General features: G+C 39.4%; 1 protein-coding gene across 3 annotated transcripts in view; it reads left to right on the top strand.

Annotated features, from left to right (window-relative positions):
- ADAMTSL1 (ADAMTS like 1) overlaps positions 1-21,848 on the top strand; it is a 1,007,583-nt gene that overhangs the window by 572,935 nt on the left and 412,800 nt on the right. For all 3 annotated transcript variants that reach the window (XM_021074260.1, XM_021074267.1, XM_021074276.1), the window contains one exon: positions 17,785-17,912. In XM_021074260.1, the coding sequence (XP_020929919.1) occupies positions 17,785-17,912 (128 nt within the window). The remainder of the gene's footprint in view (positions 1-17,784; positions 17,913-21,848) is intronic.

Genomic DNA, 21,848 nt, shown 5'->3' with positions numbered 1-21,848 from the left:
TGTGACACAAGATCAATCCCTGACCCAGAAACCCCTGACCTAGGAACTTCTGTATGCTGTGAATGCAGCCAAAAAATAAATAAATAAATAAAAGGTAGAACATTTAAAGTGAGGAGTCTTGTAATCATTAGAAGTTCACAAGGTAGACAAGAGAGGGAAAAGGGGGCTTTCTAGGCAGATAGACCTGCATAGGCAGAGGCACAGAGGAAGGAAAACGAAGGTGAGTCCAAGGAGTAGTGAGTGATTCCAGCTCCCGAAGGGCCTTGCATGGCACACCCAGGAGCTTTGGTCCAAGTTCATGTATCAGGAAGACAGTTTTGGTGGCCACAGAGCTGAGAGTGCCTGAGAATGGAGGCTAAAAGGCCGGTTTGATTGTTACGCCCCTGCTGGTGAGAAGCCATGAAGATAGAGGCAACAGTGATGGAAAAGAGGGCGGAGGACCCTGTTGTATGGCTCCATAGTTATTGTAGGAAAAAGCTCTGTGGTCCTGTGGGGTCAGAGGCTCTTAAAGCACTAGCTGTGTGCTAGGACTCTGTATGTTCATTCCCCTGCTCTGCAGACAGCCTATAGCCTAGCACTGAGGAGGTGCTGATTGTGTGCTGAAGAAACTGAGTGAATCATTCTATTCAAAGATTGCCTGTTCAGAATTGTCACGTACAGTCAGATTTTTATTTCCCCAAAATTATGAAAGGCCTTCCAGAGCAACAATGTTATCAGTCCCTAAAACCTGAAGAACTTTCTGTCACTCTCTCAAGAAAGAGAGAATTCAAACCCAACCTTTCTGAAGAGATTGCCACACTGTTGTGACTTAACCCTTTATTCACTCTCAGTGAACCTTTCCACATACATAGAGGCTATTTGAAAGGGGGCACGCCTGCCTTTTTTGGAAATCTTATGACATTCATTAACACAAAGCACATCGTGAGGAGTCATTTTTACACTTTGGGGTGATCTGTCATCAGAGACTTCGGTGTTTTCCCATGTGTGTGTTTTTTATCCAGCTGTTTTCTCACCAAACAGTGCCCTATTCAACTTTTCATGTTCACATCACAGTCATGAATCTTTCCACAGGAAGTCAGCAGGTATCTTTGTCCTAATTCTTGCAGCTCTCCGTATTATCTAACATGGGTTCCACACACAAAGTTCCCTTTGAAAACAACTGAAACTCCAGTGAAAGATGGAGGGTCTAAATTTAAGTTAGCTGCTCTGATGAAATATTAATTATGGTCTTCAGAAAAAAAATCAAGCCTTATCTAAAATTCTTCGGTTCATCATTTTGTACTGAAAACATCATGTGACAAAAAAAAAAGAAAAAACCCACATGTTTCATCAAAGAAAGTATGAGTTAAATGTCACATTATTATATTCTTTGTATCTTTTTCATTATGAATCCAGTTGCTAAGGGCATCTGATTTTTAATCAGGCATTGGAATCCTGTGGGTAGATAATTTCCTCTTCTCCTAATGAGGAATAGTCCAATTTACTCAGTATTAATACAGGGTTGATTATAGCTTGGCCTCACCTCATAGAGTAGTTTTGCTTTGGAACAGCATCAAGCAGGTATTCATGTTTTAAATCATATGGTCCTTCTGACTTTGAATCTGATTTTGGACATCTACTACTTTTACTTTTCTTCCTCCTTCCCCCGCCTTGACTGCAAACAACATGGAAATCTTGTCAGACTTAGCAAAGGGGGAAAAAAATGCGATTTTCAGTCTCTTAGTATGTGCCAAATTCTGTGCTATTTGTTTCTCTGTGTCATCTCAGACAAGCCCTACCACAGTCCTTTTATAGATTAAAAAACTCACTACTAAACCCTTAAAGGTGGTGTGAATCCCTCTATTTTTAGTGTACACATATTCAACTCTTGTAGCAAACACATTATATTAAAATATGCAGTACAGACTATTTTCCATGTTGTTGGAACTATGTTATTTGGACTCTGTCAGCAGAAGCCTCCCCAGCTTGTTGAGTGATTTCCACGGTTTCAGAACCAAGTTCATTAGAATTCACTGCTTGTACTGTATTTCATAGATCTCAAGACACCCATTTTTTTCCTCTGATTTTTGAAACTTTGGTGTGCCTTATCATTGATAGCAGGTCACAGTTTAATGGGTAGCTTTTTATTATTATTATTATTATTATTATTATTAATTGTATGTAAAGTAAGGTGACTTCAGTCTATGGCATCTTAGATTCAATGGAATAGTGGACCAGGGAGCAAAGCTTGAGATTTAGCTACAGAAGTAGGATTAGGGACCCCTTCGATCCCTCTCTCACTTCCCGTTCACAAGCCTCTGATTCAGATGGCTCCTGTCTTTGCTTGCCAATCTGAGACGTGGAGAGTTTATACCTTGAGCTCAATTTACTTCTGTCCTATCATAATGTCAAAAGCCCCCTGACTGAAGACCTCTTTACTTCTTAATCTAAATTTGCCTCCATTGTTTCATCTGTAAGCTATATAGTGTAATGGTGGATTTCAGCATCAGCTGAGCACATGTTAAGCTCAGGCTCCTCCTATTTCAACAGGCCTGGGTTTCCATGTAGTGTACTTTTAGTTCTCCTGATCAACACCAGTTTGAGAACCAAGGGTGTCTGAGATAAGAGCAGGAACTCTTTTTTTTTTTTTTTTTCGCTTTTTTAGGGCTGCACCTACCACATAGGCTAGGGTTTGAATCAAATCAGAGCTGTATCCACCAGCCTACACCATAGCCACAGCAACATGGGATACAAGCCACCTCCACCACAGCTCAAGGCAATGCCAGATCCTTAACCCACTCAGCGAAGCCAGAAATCGAACCTGCGTCCTCAAGGATACTAGTCAGATTTGTTTGCGCTAAGCCATGATGGGAATTCCCAAGAGCAGGAATTTTTGAGCCAGACCACCTGGACTCAAATCCTGGCTCCCCCAGTGTAACCTTTCTATTATTTTCTCTGTCTCAGTTTCCTTATCTGCAAAACAGGGACCAACAACAGCGTCTGCCTCAAAGGATTATTGTGAAATTTCATCAGATGAGCCATGCGACCTACTTAGCTCAATACCTAACACACACAGCAAGTGCCCAGTAAACATCAGCAAGGATCATGACTCCTTTCGTATAAGGCTGAAATTTTCTATCTCATTCCCAGAAGCCAATCTCTTATTTTTTTCTGGGATTCAAGGCAGCTGACAGCTTTGCCTGGTAACTCAAGTCTCCCAGGCAATCTTTAAGAAAGGGGCTGAGAAGAACTAGTGTTCCTTTCTATCGATGGAGACTGGAAGCCTGCCCCTGAAGCCTGCCCACTGTTGAAACTAGTGAGTGTAAAATGGAATAAAGATAAAGGTTGATTCAAAAAAGTCACATTGTGAGTTCACTTGTAAAACCTTGTCTAATTCAGAGTTCTAACCCTCCCCTGCATCCAAGTCCCTGTAGGAACTGGGAACTAAAAATGTCTGGGCAGCCTCCAGCCTCCCTCCAAAAAGAGATTCAGATTCAGGTGGTCTGGAGTGGGGCCCAGGCGTTGGCAATTTTTCTTGGGTTTGCAGGTAATTTGAATATGCAGAGTTGATAGCCACTGATCCAGTTGAATATTTCAAAGATTCTAAACACCTCTCGCTTATTAGGGGATTCGTTTCTTATTTGAAGATATTTCATGGAACCCTCTCCCCCTCAAAAACAAACAAACGAACAAAAAAGCAAACCAAAACAAACAAAAACCCCAAACAAAAAATATCAAAACAAAACAAAAAAACTTTAGCAGCTCCTTTTTCCTAAAATAAAGATATGGTACCAGTTCCAATAACTCATATAGTTGATGTAAATGCACTTTGTAAATTGTATGTGTATGTGAGGGAGAAACAGAGAAAAGTAGGGAGAGAGAGAGGATTAGGATGCATAATGTGAAGATGATTATCCTATTACATTAGGTAGCATGCACAAAGAGCCCTGGAACTCTTCCAGTTAATAGGATGTAGGATAATTTGAAGTCTAATCTATCAGCCATTTGAATGCATAAACTTTTTATTTGAAAATAGGAACCATGCACATTTCATACAAGATAGAAATTAGGACCTTTCTGAGCCTGATTTGAAGACACAAGAGAAAACAAAAGATTCTCTGACAGTATCAAGTCTGCTGCAAATACTAGTCATCTCATCTTTTATTGACTTTATTTTTCTTTTTCTGGATGGCCATTGGAATTGATTAAGAATCTGGCCTTATTTTCCCTAGATTCCTCAGACAGCCCCATTTAATTCTTGTTGAGATGACTGACTGACTCTTATCCATCCTTATCCCACGAACTTTTAGACATGAAGAGATTTTAAATTCCTCTTATCTGTTGGGGAAGAGGTTGTAAGATGGATTTCTCTCTTATCCATTTTACAGAACTCTCCATGCTCCAGTGTTAGTAGTCTCTTTTTCAAAAATGCCATAAACCTACTATACCTCATAAGGATATTCTGACAATCAACTGAGTATGTGTATGTACTTCGAAAACTGTGAAACTCCCATCATCTCATGCCCTCCTTGAAAGCTTTCATTGGCGTCAGCTGTCAATTTACTCAAGAACCAATTCCTCAACTAGAACTCAAGGCCCTATCCCAGACCACCTTTCTAACCATATCTTCAGCTGTTTTGATACACGGAGAGCTGTGCTCCAAAGAAACTGACCTGACCAGTTTGGAAGCAGACTGGAATGCCAATTGTGTATTCAGACTGTAGGAACAGTCTGATTTAGGGCACGAGCAGATGAAACAGAAAAGAGGGAAGAGAAAGGAGATACATCGCAGAAGTGAAATATATGGTACAAGCAATTGTTTGGGTGTGTATGTGTGTGGGGGGATGTGGTGGGGGGATGGGATGAAGTGGAGGATGGAGAGGTTGAAGGGAAGGGAAATGTTTTATAGAAATATCTATATAGGAGTTCCTATCGTGGCTCAGCAATAATGAACTGGACTAGTATCCATGAGGACACAGGTTCAATCCCTGGCACCACTCAGTGGGTTAAGGATCCAGCCTTGCCATGAGCTCTGGCATAGGCATGCAACTGTAGCTCCGATTCGACCCCTACCCCTAGCCTGGGAACTTCCATATGCCATGGGTTCATCCCTAAAAAGACCAAAAAAAATAAAATAAAATAAAATAAAAAGGAATAACTATATATTCATAGCTATGTTAAGAGGACGGACTGCTAAAGGAAGGATTGGAGGACCTGAATATTGAGTTTGGTTTTGGACATGTCCAGTGTAAGATACTAAGGATGCATCTGGGTAAGCGGAAACAGAAGCCTGGTAGAGGCTGTTTTCCCCCGCTCATCTACAAAGAAATGTTTCTCCCTTTCATCTACAAAGAAAAGAGTGCAAGCAAGGGAAACTGGGTGAAATCATTGGGAACTCAGAGAGAAGAGCAGGGGCCCAAGGAGACAGCCATAAGGATTCCAGCATCTACTAGTCAGGCTGAGTAAGAGAAGGCAGGAGAGGAAGCGGCCAGGAGTCCCTGCCAGAGAAGCCAGCAAACATATCCCAGAGCAAGTCTGAGGGAAGGTCCTCAGATGTGGTGAGCTAGATAGGATCCTGGCAAATTTCAGGGGAGCCATGCCACTCAAGTGTCAAGGCAGAAACCAGATGACAAAGGGTTCAAGAATTTGGGGGTATTGAGGAAGTGGGCACCATGTCCTTGGGTAGCCTTTCAAAGAATTGAGTAGTGAAAGGAAAGGAGGCAGAAGACAATTTAACTCTCACCACTGACAAAGTGGAGAGTGAAGTCAGAAAAACACAAAGTTGGAGACGTGAGATAAAAGTGAGCTTGGTTTTAATAAAAAGAGAAAGTGCTCTTGTCTTAATAGCTCAGAGAATGGTGATAGCAGCCATGTGTGAAATTGATTTCTGAGGCTCAGCATCAGAGACAGAGAGGCTGTGAGTAATGGGATAGTAAACCATGATTTAGCACCTTCACTTTCTCTGCTTATTACAAAACAGGCTTTAAAAAAAAGATGCCTGTGGTGCACCTCAGCAATCTTGATATTGTCTGTGGCCAAGATCCATTTTAATGTATTCCTGAGGCATTTTTAGTGATTATAACATTACTTGAGACATCAGCCTATTAACTTTTCACATTGCTAGCTATGCTTAATGCAGTGCATATAAATATTATCCCTACCATTAAATAACACTGAAAGATGCTGAAAGAAAAGGAATTCTTGCTGAAAACAAAATAATGACAGGCTCAAAATGCTTGCACATTGAGAGCAAAAATTAAGTTTTATGAATTCTTGGAGAAACTGTGCTTGCTTCTACTTTGTCAGGCATTGAAAGTCAAAGAAGGGCTCATGAGAATCACAAAAATCATAGTTTCATATGCTAATAAACATTTAATAAAAGGTTTCACTAATGGCTCCTTGACAGTGTCACTTAGTTACAAAGGAATGAAAGATTGTATTACTTCCCGTATATACAGTACTGACTGATATTTTTCAACTATGATTTCAAAATGCTAACAGTACAGGAAAGTTAGCCAGCTCAAAGACATAAATACTTTTCATGAACCTGACTGGGAGATAGAAAGAGCTAACTGGAATATAACATATTAACCACCAATATTATATTCCATCTCATTGCAAGTAGATCTGTATTGTTTACAAAGAATGATAACAAATTTTAATTGATCAAGACAAGTCCTTTTAGGAAACCAAAGTCTTTCTTGCAGTGATTTAAAATAAGGGACATGGAGTTCCCGTCGTAGTGCAGCAGAAACAAATCCGACTAGAACCATGAGGATGCAGATTCAAGCCCTGGCCTGGCTCAGTGGGTTAAGGATCCAGCGTTGCTGTGAGCTGTGGTATAGGTGTCACAGACGCGACTTGGATCTGGCATTGCTGTGGCACTGGCATAGGCTGGCGGCTCTAGCTCCGATTAGACCCCTAGCCTGGAACCTCCATATACCACGAGCACGGCCTTAAAAAGGACAAAAGACAGAAAAAAAAAATAAGGGACATATACCACAGTCTACTCTGTATAATATTAAAATTGTAGACTGTTATATTTGTGAAATAAATCATTTCACTAGAGAATATCTGCCCTGATTGCTGTAGTTAGATAAAAGCTAGATGAAGACAACTAACTCTCGATTGTTATTGATTAGACTTAATATGTTGAAAATATATCTAGAAAAAAAAATTATTTTTTGTCTTTTTAGGGCCACACTCATGGCATATGGAGGTTCCCAGGCTAGGGGTTGAATCGGAGCTTTAGCTGCTGGCCTACACCACAACCACAGCAACATGGGATCCAAGCCACGTCTGTGACCTACACCACAGCTTGAGGCAACACCAGATCCTTAATCCACTGGGCACGGTCAAGGATCGAACCTGCATCCTCATGGATGCTAGTCAGATTCCTTTCTGCTGAGCCACAATGGGAACTCCAGAAATCAGAATACTTTTTAAATAACCACTAGAGGAGTTCCCGTCGTGGCGCAGTGGTTAACGAACCCGACTAGGAACCATGAGGTTGCGGGTTCGGTCCCTGCCCTTGCTCAATGGGTTAATGATTCCCGCGTTGCGGTGAGCTGTGGTGTAGGTTGCAGACGCAGCTCGGATCCCGCGTTTCTGTGGCTCTGGCGTAGGCCAGCGACTACAGCTCCGATTCGACCCCTAGCCTGGGAACCTCCATATGCCGCGGGAGCGGCCCAAGAAATGGCAAAAAGACAAAAAATAAATAAATAAATAAATAAAATTTAAAAAAATTAAAAAATAAATAACCACTAGAAATTATACCAGTAGAGAATCATAATAGCAGCTTCTGTTTTGATACAAAATAAATTATGTCATAAAAATTACTGATATAGCCATTAGTAGAAATAGCATAAAGTGAAAAACCATGATTCTTTACCACTTGGATAGGAAATAAGTCAATAAAGAAACTGAAAACCATCATATAAAGCTAACTTTTTAACTCGTCATTTGGGAAAATTTTGCTTACAAGTACTCACTGATTTTCAAAGAATTTAATAGTGCACATTGATCAACAAAAATACAGGATATAATTTTGCCTGCTTTATTATTCAAAAGTCACTAAGATTTGACACAGGTCCTGGATGCTGGTAATTATATTGTAGAAGAAAGAAGTTCCTAATAGAAAGTCTTTGTTTCAAAAATTACTTTTTGGAGTTCCTGTCATGGCTTAGTGGTTAATAAACCCAACTAGTATCCACAAGGACATGGGCTCGATCCCTGTCCTTGCTCAGTGGGTTAAGGATCCGGTGTTGCCATGAGCTGTGGTGTAGGTCGAAGGTGCAGCGCGGATCTGGTGTTGCTGTTGTTGTGGTGTAGGCCAGTGGCTGCAGCTCCGATTCAACCCCTAGCCTGGGAACCTCCATATGCCATGGTGTGGCCCTAAAAATGACAAAAGAAACACAAAAAAAACCCAAAAATTACTTTTAAAAAATGATTCTTATAGCCAAAGCAATAGGTCATCTCTACTTGGATTTCATTTAGCAATTTAGTACTGTCAACATTTTCATATTTTAGAAATTTCATTTCTAAAATAATTTTACACCAACCCTGAGTTATACCAAGCAAATGTTCATGTCTCACTGACAGGTTAGAAAACTGATTTGTAAATATGTTTAAATGGGACAGGCTAATTTAAAACGGTAGACATTTTCATGGCTAGGGATGTTTCAGCAAGTATCTGGCCCAAAATTACACAATGGGCAAGTCCTAACCTAACCCCCAGCCTGTGTCCTTGTTGAGAAATTTAACTGTCAGTATTATCCAGATTCATTCTCTGAAACATTTTAATATTAAACTCACACACACACACACACACACACAAATCAGTTAATGACTATACACCCATTGAATATCTCTGTATTAAGCCCTGCATTAGAAATTAGTGGTGTAGATGCAAACTATTGCATTTGGAGTGGGTTAGCAATGAGGTCCTGCTGTATAGCACTGGAACCATATCTAATCATTTGTGATGGAACACGATGGAGGATAATGTAAGAAAAAGTATGTGTGTCTATATATATATATAAACTGGGTCACTCTCCTGTACAGCAGAAATTGACAAAACATTGTAAATCAACTATAATTAAATTTTCTTTTTTTAATTTAAAAAAAATAGGGGTGTAAAGCTGAATATTACTTAGTCTCTGTCTTCAAGGCCTCATATCAATATTTGCATATCTTAATTTCTTTTAAATGTCAGATCTCTAGGATTTGAATTTTTAGAATTATTTTGACAGGGACTCTAATGGAAATCTATACTCTCTAGTCCAGAAACCTGGCTGTAAAATTTGTATCTAAACTTGCTCCTATCGAGTCATTTTTTTCTGGCTAATGTGGATCAACATTGAATTTTTCTGTTATCTGTGGGTTTTGATGCAGTACTCATTTTTGCATTAATGAAAGTATAATTTGATTAATTTTACTTTTTAACAGTGGTGACCTATGCCTTTAATCAAGTCAGGACTCCCTCAGCCACCGTCTTCCTTTCCTCCTCATCCCAGCACATTCATCTCCGTGAAGCATTACTTACCAAGTGTCCCAGAAGGGCTGACTATTGTTTACCCAATGATGAGGGCTCTTTGGCAGATAGGCATCTAAGATTTGAAGTAGGCTAGATTAAAGCAAGATGTAACAGGTCAATCATCTTTCAGCTTTTAACATTTTGGGTAAATTTAAAATTGGCATAAAAAAGACATGTAAATAAGCAAGAAATGCAATCATCTTTTTCTTTTGTAAGTCAATTGACTTTTGTCCTCTTGCATTCTCTGACTTATCTTCAGCTTCTGCATATATATATATATATATATATATATATATATATATATGTTTCCCCCCCTGTCTTGAGAGAATCTAAATGTATATAAATGAGAGCGAAAGCTGACAGCCGTTATGAATTAGACACTCAACTACAACTTGTCTTGGCTTGCCTTGCATTAATTATTCATTCAATGAATATGCACTAAGACCGATTATATATCCGGTGTTCTATGAGGCACTTGGGGGTACAAAGGCATATTTCATCTTTGTCATGGCCCTTAAGAAACACACTGTCCATTCTCTAGAATAGATGTGTGGCTGACAAATGCTGAAATAGCCATGTGTATGCAGTCCTAGTAATACGCTCAAAGTACACAGGAAAGTCAGCAATTGAGTCTGCCTGGAGATTAAGGAATGTCCCACTAGATTGGCGTTGGACCTGCATCTTAAAGCAGGAGCAGGAGTACATACCAGGAAAAGATGCGTGGAAGATGGAGAGGAAGGCAATCTAGCCAACAGCAGAATCGTGAACAGAATATCAGGGCTTTCCAAGAAGCTTGCCTGAGCAGCAGTGCCCTGTCACTGGAGGGTAGAGGATGCGAGTGATCAGGGGCAGCAAAAATGAGTCTAGAACACTGATTTAGGTTCATGTTAGGAAGGGCTTGTATACTACTCTATACTTTGTCTTATACCTAGTGGCTCTTACCCTCCTTCAGAGAACATGACGAAAGTCGTGAATCCTCTTTCCAGATGCATGACAATAATACACATATACCCAAAGTGTTGTACAGAGTTTCTGAGTCCTTGTAGCCCATCTGGAATCCATTACTAGATGCCACCAGCTCTAGGCAGGCAGTGGAACCAGAGCAAGTCTCTTAGGGAGGGAACAGTTTAGCTCTGCATTCTAGAAAGATAACTGGCAGCAATGTGTAGGACAGGCTGGTGGGTGGGATTGAAAAATCATTTGGGAAGCCTATTGCAAAATCCCAGGCGTGAAATGCCAAAACCAGAATTAAGGCAATGGAAGTAGGGATTGGAGAGGATGAGAATGGAAGCAAGACATTTCAGAAGTGTAAGTGATAAGACTTGGTGTCAAATGTAGAGAATTCTGAGAAGTCAACTATTTTGTTGTTATTTATCTCACTTCCCCCACTAAATTACGAAGCCTCTAAACAGTGTTGTTGCACTAGGCTGGGCTCAGGAAGTGAGAAGAAACAGAAACCTTAGCATGTAGGGTTAGAATTTAGGATTCATGAGAAAGCAACAGGTCACTGTGTAAGCTGAAAGATAGAGGGATGTGGGTAGAGAGCTCTGCTAATAGTTCCCGGGAGACTCTGAGAATCACATAGGAGCTGTTGAAAATGGTGCACATGTGTGGGAGACAATCATTTCAAAGCAGTAAATCAACTTGCTGGTTGCCGTCTCTGCCTTGTTTACAAGGCTACCTGGCCCCAAGGCATCGGGTGAGGGTATAGAGGCCAAGGGAATCTGTTGATTATTGACATGAGTCTGCAGTAAGCAGTTATGCTTCTGGATTGCTGGAATGCTTGGTTGGTTTCCTTTACATTGATGATGATGGAAAGTAGCATCAGGACCGTAAATAAATCCCCAAAATGATTTACTGCCAAATTGCAACACTTGCAAAACAGTTCCAGTTATTCAAGCTGCTACCTACAGGTACAGCTACAGGTGAAAACTAGAGGGAAATGTTTTCTGTTTAAGACACAGAGAGAGCTATTGTGTTTTAAAATATGCACCTGAGATACAGGTGCAGTGTTTTTGACAAAATGTACTTCCTAGTGTGGACTGAGGGGTGGTGGCGGTACATATTTGAACTGGAGGAAAAAAATTCCAGAACTTGGAAATATTAAGTAGCTAAATGTCCTCCCCTTCTCCCCTCCTTTCCCCCTCCCCTGATTCTCTCTCCCTCTCTCCCCTCTTCTATCTCCCCCTTTCTTTTGCTCCCTCTCACCCCACTCCTATGCTTATCCCATATCCTATGTATGTTTTTAAGAAATAGATGACAAATAAACAAGTAACCTAGGATTTAAAACAAATCATACTTCTAAAGCCTTTCACTCTCTATTAAATATTTGTCCAAGTCTGTTACGTTTTCTTCTGAATGGCATGCCTAGGAATTATTGCAATGCTAACTATAGGTGGCTCGAAAATAGAAAGCATAGTTCCTGCCCTCGGAGAGTTGACAATCTCATTGGGAAGATAGTCACTATGTAAAATCATCATCCAAAAGAGCTACAAAGTCTTCCTTTCAGTTTAATGTATTCTGTACTAACCCCTACAAATTGATAATGCATTGATGGTATTATCAAATAATTACAGATTTTGAAAAAGATTGAGAGAGTAAGAGCTTATCATTCTAATACTTTTTCTGGGTAAAGAGAATTTAATGTGAGCAAAAGTAGAAGTAAAAATGTAGAGGAGTTCCTGCTTTGCCACAGTGGGTTAAGAATTCGACTACAGCAGCTCAGGTCACTGCAGAGGTGCAGGTTTGATCCCCAGGGCAGTGGGTTAAAGGATCTGGCAGTTGCTACAACCTGCAGCATAGATTGCTGCTGTGGCTCAGATTCAATCCCTGACTTGGAAACTTTCATATGCCACTGTGTGGCCATAAAAAAAAAATAAATAAAAAGTCAGCTTGGAGTTCCTGTTGTGGTGCATGAGGACGTGGGTTCAATCCCTGGCCCTGCTTAGTGTGTTAAGGATCCAGCGTTGCCCTGAGCTGCAGTGTGAGTCACAGATGCAGCTCAGATCCCGTGTTGCTGTGGCTGTGGTGCAGGCTGGCAGCTGTAGCTCTGATTCGACCCCTAGCCTGGGAACTTCCATATTCCTCAGGTGTGACCCAAAAAACCAAAAAAAAAAAGTTGAAAAGAACATTTAATATTGAGTCAGAGAGAATGCTTTAGATTTCAGTTCCAAATATACATGCCACACTCTGAAAGTGTGGGACTTCAGTGAGGAAAATACCCATTCATGAGCAGAGGAAAGGAATCTAAATTATAGAATAGAACCCAAGTCCTCTGGAGCCTCATTCAGAACCATTTCAGTCAGTTGTCCTTCTTAGCTCAGATGGGCACCATGGTCAACCAAAGAAGAGTTAGGAACGTTCTCCTAAAACGAAAGGCTTGATAGTGGCATGGTGGTAACTAGTCATTTCTTCCAACTTCTCTAAAAACCAATTACAATGCGGGGTTTTTGTTCAGCAAACTCATACTAAATTAACTCATATTTAAATTAATAGTAAAGTCATTAATTTATTAACTTTCTAGTGTCCTCAAGGAGTCACAAAGTGAGCCTTTTCTCTATCAGGAATTCTTTTTCCATGATTCCAAACCCCAGCATGTGCTTTCCAGAGCCTCTGATGTTTCCTTAGTTCTACAGATGTTTTGGAAATGCATTTCAGCAAAATTTGCCAGTGCTGCAGAAAGTATCTATGGCTGACAGGAGCCTCCGTTTAAACAGAACTGGACTTAGATGAGATGGAAAGGGAAACTGAAAAGTCTAACTGGCTCACCAGGAAGTCAGGAATTCACAAAAAGAGCAAAGAAGGAATTTCATTTGAGGGGGTGTTTCAAATATGCCTGTTTGTGGGACAGGAGGGGTGTGGATGCCCCAGGACATAACTCTTCCCTGTTTTCCTTGGCGTTTGGCCTATATATTATTTTCCACTGGAGACTGTTTCTTTCTAAGTATATGAAAAAAAACAACAACAACCAAAAAAAAAAAAAAAAAAAAAAAAAGCAGTAACCAGGAAGATCCGCTTCATTTTTAGAACTCCAGGTAAAATGGCTTAAGTTTCACACTCTAGGTGACATAGAATAAAGGCTTTAAAATATCCCCACAGTGCAAGGGCCAAGGAGGTAATGACACTGAGCACAAACATGGAAATAAATGATTTTTTTAAAATTACTGCAGTTTCTACAGCATACAATTCTCCTATTGTCCTCTTTCCTTTGTGAAAGAAATGGAATTACCAGCTTCAGTCTTCTATTCCTAATTGAGCAGCCTCTAGGATTCAAGAGTTTGGCCATGACAGTTGTTATTCAAAAGCAAATTATTATAGTGGAAAAAAGAACACCAGGCTGACAGAGTCTTTCTAGTAGAAAATCTCTTTCAATCTTCCAGACTTTCTTTCTGAAAGTGTGTCTGGTAGATATATATGTTATATATGTGTGTGTGTACATATATATGTGATATATAACATATCTGTGTATATATATATCATATATGTGTGACATGTGTATATATGTGTGCTACATATGTATATATGTATCATATACATGTGATATGTGTATATATCGTGTGTATATGTGATATATAGCATATATGTGTGATGAGAATGTGTGTATATAGATACATATATGTATGTATACACATAAATATACATAGGGATGTGTATATTTACACACATAAATATATTTAGAGAGATTTTCATCCAAACTTAGAGTTTGAAATCTCTTTAAAAAAAAATGCCTAGTAGTATTTCTGTTAATATTCTATCAGTATTACAACAAAGCAAAGTATTTCCAGAAAGAAGTTTGTGCTTTTAAAGTAATAGAAACTGACAGTGATAGAATATTTTACTAGGCCTTTCCTTGAGATAAACTGATGCAAAGTACTCCATGATGAGTTGCAAATTTCCTGAATACTAAGCTTTGCTCGTATCAGCAATTATGGATTTGAATTCAGCTGGCTGTGAAATTGTGTTCTGGTTAAGCCTTTCAAAATGCCCAGAGGTTTCTCCGCGCTTCCCGAGTGATGAGCTGTAATCCAGCCTTGGCCTTGGATAGAATACAAACAAATCAAGTTACCCTAGTCCTGAAATGGAAATCTTCCTGAAGCATTTGACATTGAGCAGAGTCAGGCTTTCATTTCCTAAAAAGTAATGAAGCTGTCTTAATTCAATCTCCAAGTTGTTATCCCTAGATTGAGAACAGAGTCTGAGGACAAAATAATTTTTTATAAGAAATTCTTCTTTAAAAAATCTATTTAAAAAATTATGTACTGATAATGATAAAATAAAAAGGAACTTCAAAACTTGAAACCAGGCGGCCCTAAAAATGGTCACATTATGGGTATGAAACCTGGTTCCACCAGGTACTGGCTGTGTGACTTGGTACAGTTTTGGGGAGGGGTCATGCAGAAGTGGAGGTGGGTGGCTTGAGTGGAGAGATGAAATAATTAACACTAACATGCAAGAAACTACACTAGGCACCTTGCACATAATTTTGTGGTTAATCTTCATCATCACTCTAGGAAGAAAAGCATTACTGTCCTCATTTCCCTGGTGAATAAATTTAGGCTCAAAGAGACCCAAGAAAGGTCTGTAGTCAAGTTTACCAGCAAATGATTAGGAAGGTCTGTCTCTCCTCCAAGCCTGTGTTCCTTCTCCCACACTGCGGCACTATGATGCAAGTTGTTCAACCTCTCTGAGCCTCAATTTTCTTATTTGTAAAACTGGAAAAAAATTTCCAATGGACATGGCTCATGCTACGGATTAAATATGATAATGTGTATAAATTCTAGCATACAGCCTGGCACATTTGGACTTGATGAATCCCAGCATTTTCCCTTTCTCCCCCAAGTTTAGGCCCAGTTAGGTGCCTTAAAGGCCTGTGAAAGGGGTATGTGTGTGCATGGGCACAGTAAAAGGAAAAGGAGGACAGGTACCCCAAAGTTCTGCTGTGGCTTGGATAGCTTTTGCACCCTGTTACAGAATTGACTTTTCTCCTCAGTAGCAAGGGACAGGCTTCATGCAGTGGCCTCCGAAAGACTGTGCACTGTGTCACTGGCAGTTCATCATATCCCCCAGCAGTGCAGCTGTGATAAGAACCAGATGATCCAAATTTCCTCAGCAAAGCCAGCAGCAAATATATGGGAAGGCGTGAGCCTCAGTATCCACACACCCAGCTCTTTAAGAAAGGACATCAAAAAGCTAATGGACTTTTACAAGAGCCCAGTTACTGTTTAGCATCTGCAAGTGCTCAAGAGCAGAGCTTCACAGCCCCTACCACGTAGAGTTGGTAGCGGCAACCTGTATTCTGAGTCCTTAAAGAAGCCAAGAATTAGATAAGATTTATAGGACCTGAGGTAGGGGAGCTAAAAATGCAATCTGCAACTTCATTTCCAAAGCTTGGTATGTGGACAGGATGTTTCTGGGTGTAGATTTCTCCACTTCATGTGGGCGCACCACAGGAAAAATGGTTCTCTCATCACTAGAGGAGCAGCCCCCCTTTTGAATGTCAAGGTGTGTGACATCTATTTCATACAGTCACATACACAGCTCCAGATGGCTTAAGCTAAATGGTGTCTGTCTGGGAGAAGAGGAAAACCAGAGACTCAGGTGACTCCTCGCTGATCTTGAAGTAGTAAGAACCCTTCTTCCACTGGTCCCATAACCCATTTACTACTTTTTCAGGAGCTGTTGATGTCTGAAAAACACTTTACTTATAATATAACTTCATCTCTTCTATGACTGCAGTTTTACAAAAACCTATCATCCATTTCCTCAGCACCTACTTTCATTTTCATTTTCTTCTTTAATAGTTTAACCCCTCATTCCAACATTTGGAAAAAGTATTTTCCAAGTAGACTGTATATGTGTATGTGTCTTTGAGCAAATGTTAACTCTAGAGTCTTTTTATAGCTAATTTGTGCTTCATCCCACAATACCTTAAATCCTTGATAACCTGTTCAGATTCCAGTGGAAGAAGTTTCTAGATAAAGAGGCACACAGGAGGTCATTCTAAGTGTCCATTGGGCAGTGAGGTGCAGAGAAATTGTTGCTTCATGTGATTACTCTAAGTGTGTTACTACTTGTAACTGTCAGGCTCAAGGCTGTTCACCTGAGACTTGGTTGCTGCAGTTGCCTCTGAAATTAACCACAAAACTATTAGTTGAGAACCACATTTAGATAAGCCAGTAATGGAGAAAATATGACACCATTCTGGGTTTGAGGGCTTTGGAGAAACTCTTCTTTTAATAGTCCTAGGAGGTATATAATGATGTTTACTACTATCTATATTCCATGCAATTGGAGTGGCCTGAGGTTTAGAGCCACTTAACTGACCAGGAGCAAGGATGGATGGAATTGGGCAGTCGACTGAGTTTTCCAACAAGAAGGTACAGCTGACACTTAAACAACACATGTTTGAACTGCACAAGTCCACTTATATCGGTTTTTTTCAATAGTAAATACAATGATACTATATGATCTGTGGATATGGAGGAACTATGTATAGAAAGGCCAGCCATAAATTATACCAGATTTTCACTTTGGTGCAGGGTTGACACCCCTGACTTCCCAAGTATTAACTGGTCCACTGTAGTGCTACACACAAAGGTCATGATGTGGCACCAAAGATCTAGAAATAGCCAGGCTTTTCTAAATTGAATATCTCAAGGGAGGTATTCAATTTTCATAGGATTATAGAACTGAGGCTCAAGCCTTTCTCCTCTCAGTGTTCACTGGATCTCTGAAATGCCAGCTCAAAGGAGGTGCCTTACTAAATTTACTTCATGCAGTTATTCTAATTAACACATCTGAAAACTGGACATAATGCTGCTTCATAAAAAAAAAAAGTCAATTGTATAGAACGTTAAAGTTTGGAAAGCAGTGCTGGTATGCACAAATCAAGTTTCTCAGAGCAGAAACATCTCTGAACTTGGCTTCTCTCTTCACTAAGCAACAAAGAGTAGACGTGTGAACCCCAGGCAAAATTGTCACTTCAGTGCAACTTATCTTCCTCTAACCCAGATTCTGATTTGTGGCAACCTTTCTCTATTTGTTCCCATTAGTGCAATCCCTTGCCCTTTACAGTCATGGCCCAGGGTCCTTAACCTCATATGTCTTCTTCCCCAAACATATGCACACTATTAAATTGGAAAGAATCTCTCTAAGCCCATTTTCATCCTCAGCAAGGACAGCATATATAGACACACAAACCACCACATTTTAGGACACACATTTCCTGGTTCATTGAGGACTCGTACTGACCATTCTCTTGTTCCTCACAGAGCTCCAGGACAGCACGCTCTGAAGAGGACCGGGATGGCCTGTGGGACGCCTGGGGTCCGTGGAGCGAGTGCTCACGCACCTGTGGTGGAGGGGCCTCCTACTCACTGAGACGCTGCCTCAGCAGCAAGTAAGTCCTGAACCCACAGCAGGTGGGGCTTTTGCAAGACCTGGGAGGGAGCAGCTTGGAAGCATACTTTGAGGGTAATGCAGAAGTTTTTGTGGCACACAAATCCAGATGAAGGAATGAAAGGAAGGCCCAAAGAATTAAATATGACTATCTCCAGCCAGGTGTTTATACAATCTTGCATGATAAGCAATATAGAATTTATCTCATTCACCAAGCAAATTTTCTTATCTGTTTTCATGTTAGTACTGCAAGGAGAATTTTTATTAGAAATGGATCTAGTATCTATAGCTCTGTAATATACTTTTGGCACCATCTTAACAAGTAATAATGATACCAATAGCAAAAATATTAATGTTAACAGCATATTAAGTTTACTTTGGGTTCCATTCTTACCAAGTAATTTGCAAATGAATGGTGTATTGGTTTAGCTTTTTTAACTGCTGGCATGGCCAGAAGTTCCCAAGATCATTCAGTTTCCTGAACAATGCGTTTTGAATATAAGGAGATTTGAAAGAAGAGAAACTGCAGTGTAAATGGAGACATGAATGGTACAGGTGATGATGAAGGGGGAAGTAAGTGGCTAACAGTTCCTAAGCTGAAAGGAAAAGTTTTGAGGTGTTAGAGTGGAAAGTCTTTACCTAGAATAATAATTTCAAAACTGCTTCTTGAGCTGTGTGGTCTATGACTAGATTTTTCTCCAAACTATAAAATACAAAGTACTATGGTAATATTTTTAATGAAAGATTTTATTTGACTGTGAAAAGTGTTATATGTGGCAAGGAAGAGGCTTGATCAAAATACTATACATTATAAAATATTATATAAAAATATTATTATAAAATATGAAACAGAAGAAGGAAAAATTATACATCTACTGATTCTTCCAGATTTTTCACAAACAGCAGAAAGTGGTGACATGTGGTTTAAAGAAAATGTCAACTTGGGAATTCCTGTTGTGGCTCAGCAGGTTACAAACCTGACTAGTATCCATGAGCGGGTTAATGAATCAGCATTGCTATGAGCTGTGGTGTAGTTCGCAGATGCAGCTCTGATCCCACATTACTGTGGCTGTAGCGTAGGCCGGTAGCTATACCTCAGATTCAACCCCTCGCCTGGGGGTCAAATATGCCTCAGGTGCAGCCCTAAAAAAGAAAAGAAAAGAAAAGAAAAAGACTGGGAACTATGGTCACTTATGATGGAACATGATAATGTGAGAAAAAAGAATGTATACATGTATGTGTAACTGGGTCACCATGCTGTACAGTAGAAAATTGATAGAACTCTATAAACCAGCTATAATGGAAAAAAATAAAAATCATTATATTAAAAAAAAGAAAATGTCAACTTGTTTTAATAACAGTGAGAATTTTTTGAAATCAGGGTCCAAGTGTTACTTTTGTCTGTATCCTCCAGGTTTGCACAGGGTCTGAGAGAGCTAAGAGCTCTATAGGTCGGTCTTCATTGAATCACTTAGTAACTAGAGACCATTTTGGTTCCAGACCAGATCCAATGGAAGTGACATACCCTGTGAAACTTGGCCAAAGGGTGTATCTTGAATGATATCAGACCAGTTCTGGTATTTAGCCATTCTGGTGTTCAGGTCTACACTGAAGATGAATGTTTTGGTTGTATCCACTACTGAGTTGCATCCACTACAGTCTCCTTTGGAGGCCAGCTTCATATCAAATCAGATCCATAAGCTGATAAGAAAGAACAGATCTTTCATCCCTATGCTTCACATGTTCTCTTAATCTTGAATATCAAAACTTCCTCAATCTGTACCTTATGATGTTGCATAGTGATACACTATAAGGCATAACTGATAATAAACATTTAATAAAGCCAAAAGGTATAAGTGTGGAATGCTCCTATTATGTAGCTGGCCCAAGTTAGCATGCCTGAATATTCTGTAGGGATGGGCCAAAACATGTGTCTCATAAAACTGGTAAGAAATATATGGGAACTTTCATATTGGCTCAGGGATGTGAATATTACATTATGAGAATCTTGTACTGGGATGAATTAAAATCACAAGTAAAAGTCTATCATTTGACAAATCATCACATATGCTATTTTTGTCATCTAGGAAATTAAAAGTCTAGTTTTTAGGATTTTATTAAGATACTATGGAAGATTTCACTAGTCATTTACTTATAGTGAATAGAAAAAGTATAATGTAAATTCTAAAATTATGAACATATATAGGTCCATCCCTATTTGACTTTTGAATAATGAAAAAATACATTCAGGAAACTCATACTGAAGTGGATAGAAAGTTTAAAAAAATGGGGGAGAAAAGCAGACCAGCTATTATTCAGGGATTTGAAGAAGAAGGAAAAAAGTCTTCAATCAGATGGCATTTCTAAATCTGGTAAGGACATAAGGAAATATTAAAAGAATGGACTGTACACCTGAATCAACCTATCTGCTGTTTTTCTCAAGAGAAACAGAATCAGTACAGCTCAGCATAAAGCCACGTCACAACAGAAGCCCTGTTGAAGAATGGTGTCAAAATATAATGTTGGGAACGGATAAATTGTCCTGATGTAATTTTTTAAAAGTATGTAAAGTGGCCAAAGTAAGTTAGCTGGCCAAATTCAAAGGCAATATGGGAGAGCAAAACTGTTACACAGACAGTAGACATAGAGCTGGTAAAGAACTAGGGCCATTTTTGCAATCTACCATGAATGGTTTTCTGTGGCAATTCCTTTTTTTTTTTTTTAATGGTTAATGAATTTAATGGGTTTTATTTCATCTCTCCACTCAAGATTTGGGCATCCAAATTCATTTCATTTACCTTCTAGCTCTTGGGAAAGATGAGGTTATAAATGTGTATGTCCTTAGAAGCCCAGCAGGTACTTAGGACGTGCACTGTAGTATAATGGTCAGCATTCCAATTCAGCCCAAATAACTTGCTTCCACTTGCTGAGTTAACCTGCCAGACCACTTTTCCAGCCCTGGTGGTATGATCTGGTTGGTCATGTTTAGGTCTGATAATTTTAAGACTATCAGATAGTGATTATTCTGTTGCCAATAAATGAGAACTGTAAAGGAAGCTCAAATAGTCAGATGGACTAGATGACAATGGTTCAACTTGTGGGGTTAAGTATGTTCCCTCCTCTGGAGCTTGGAGGAGGCTTGGTTAGCCCTCTGAGTAGAGAAAATCTTCTGAGTGATCTTTTGGGGGTTTTGCTTTTGTTTTTGTTTTATGCTTTTTATTGAAATAGAGTTGATTCACAATGTTGTGTTAGTTTCAGGTATACAGTAAAGTGATTAAGTTATTTTACATACTATTCTTTTTTTTTTAAATTTTCTTCCGTTAAAAGTTTTTACAAGATATTGAGTATAGTTCCCAGTGTTACACAGTAGGTCCTTTTAGGTTATCTATTTTATACATACTAGTGTATATATTTTAAATTGCAGGAAAAAAATCAGTGGAGGCAAAGCTGTGTGAAAACATAGACAAGCATCAAATATCAAATACTTCATTCTCAATTGCCGGTGCCTGATACTGGTGAACCAGCCCTGACCCAGGGAGATATCGAGTAGGATCCTTACCTTGGCTTCTCCCTTGACTTTTTTTCTAGGCTCACAGAAACTAAGCAGTGCTTGATTTTTCCCAATTTCTAATATTGGAGTGTTGATCATTGCCTTTCCCTGCAACTTTGGTTTGAGCAATAAAGGGAGACACTGTATAAACTTTTTTCTACAAATTTTGCTACTTTCTATACAGTCCACTAGGCTTCATAGAGTAACTCTAATAATGCAATTGTTGTTTGTCTGGCATCATAATGCAATGTTGCTGGTCTGGTATAGCCAAGAGGTACCTGATGTCTGCTTTTCTTTATTTTTTTAAATTAGAAAACGGGTTCTACCTACTTGTGCTTATGATGGTCTTTTATTTCATTGCAAGTGAATTAAACAATATACCAACGA

Source organism: Sus scrofa, chromosome 1 (assembly GCF_000003025.6).
Source record: "Sus scrofa isolate TJ Tabasco breed Duroc chromosome 1, Sscrofa11.1, whole genome shotgun sequence".
NCBI classification, from domain to species: domain Eukaryota; kingdom Metazoa; phylum Chordata; class Mammalia; order Artiodactyla; family Suidae; genus Sus; species Sus scrofa.
Note: the sequence above shows the minus strand (reverse complement) of the source record. Positions and strands in the feature narration are given on the sequence as shown.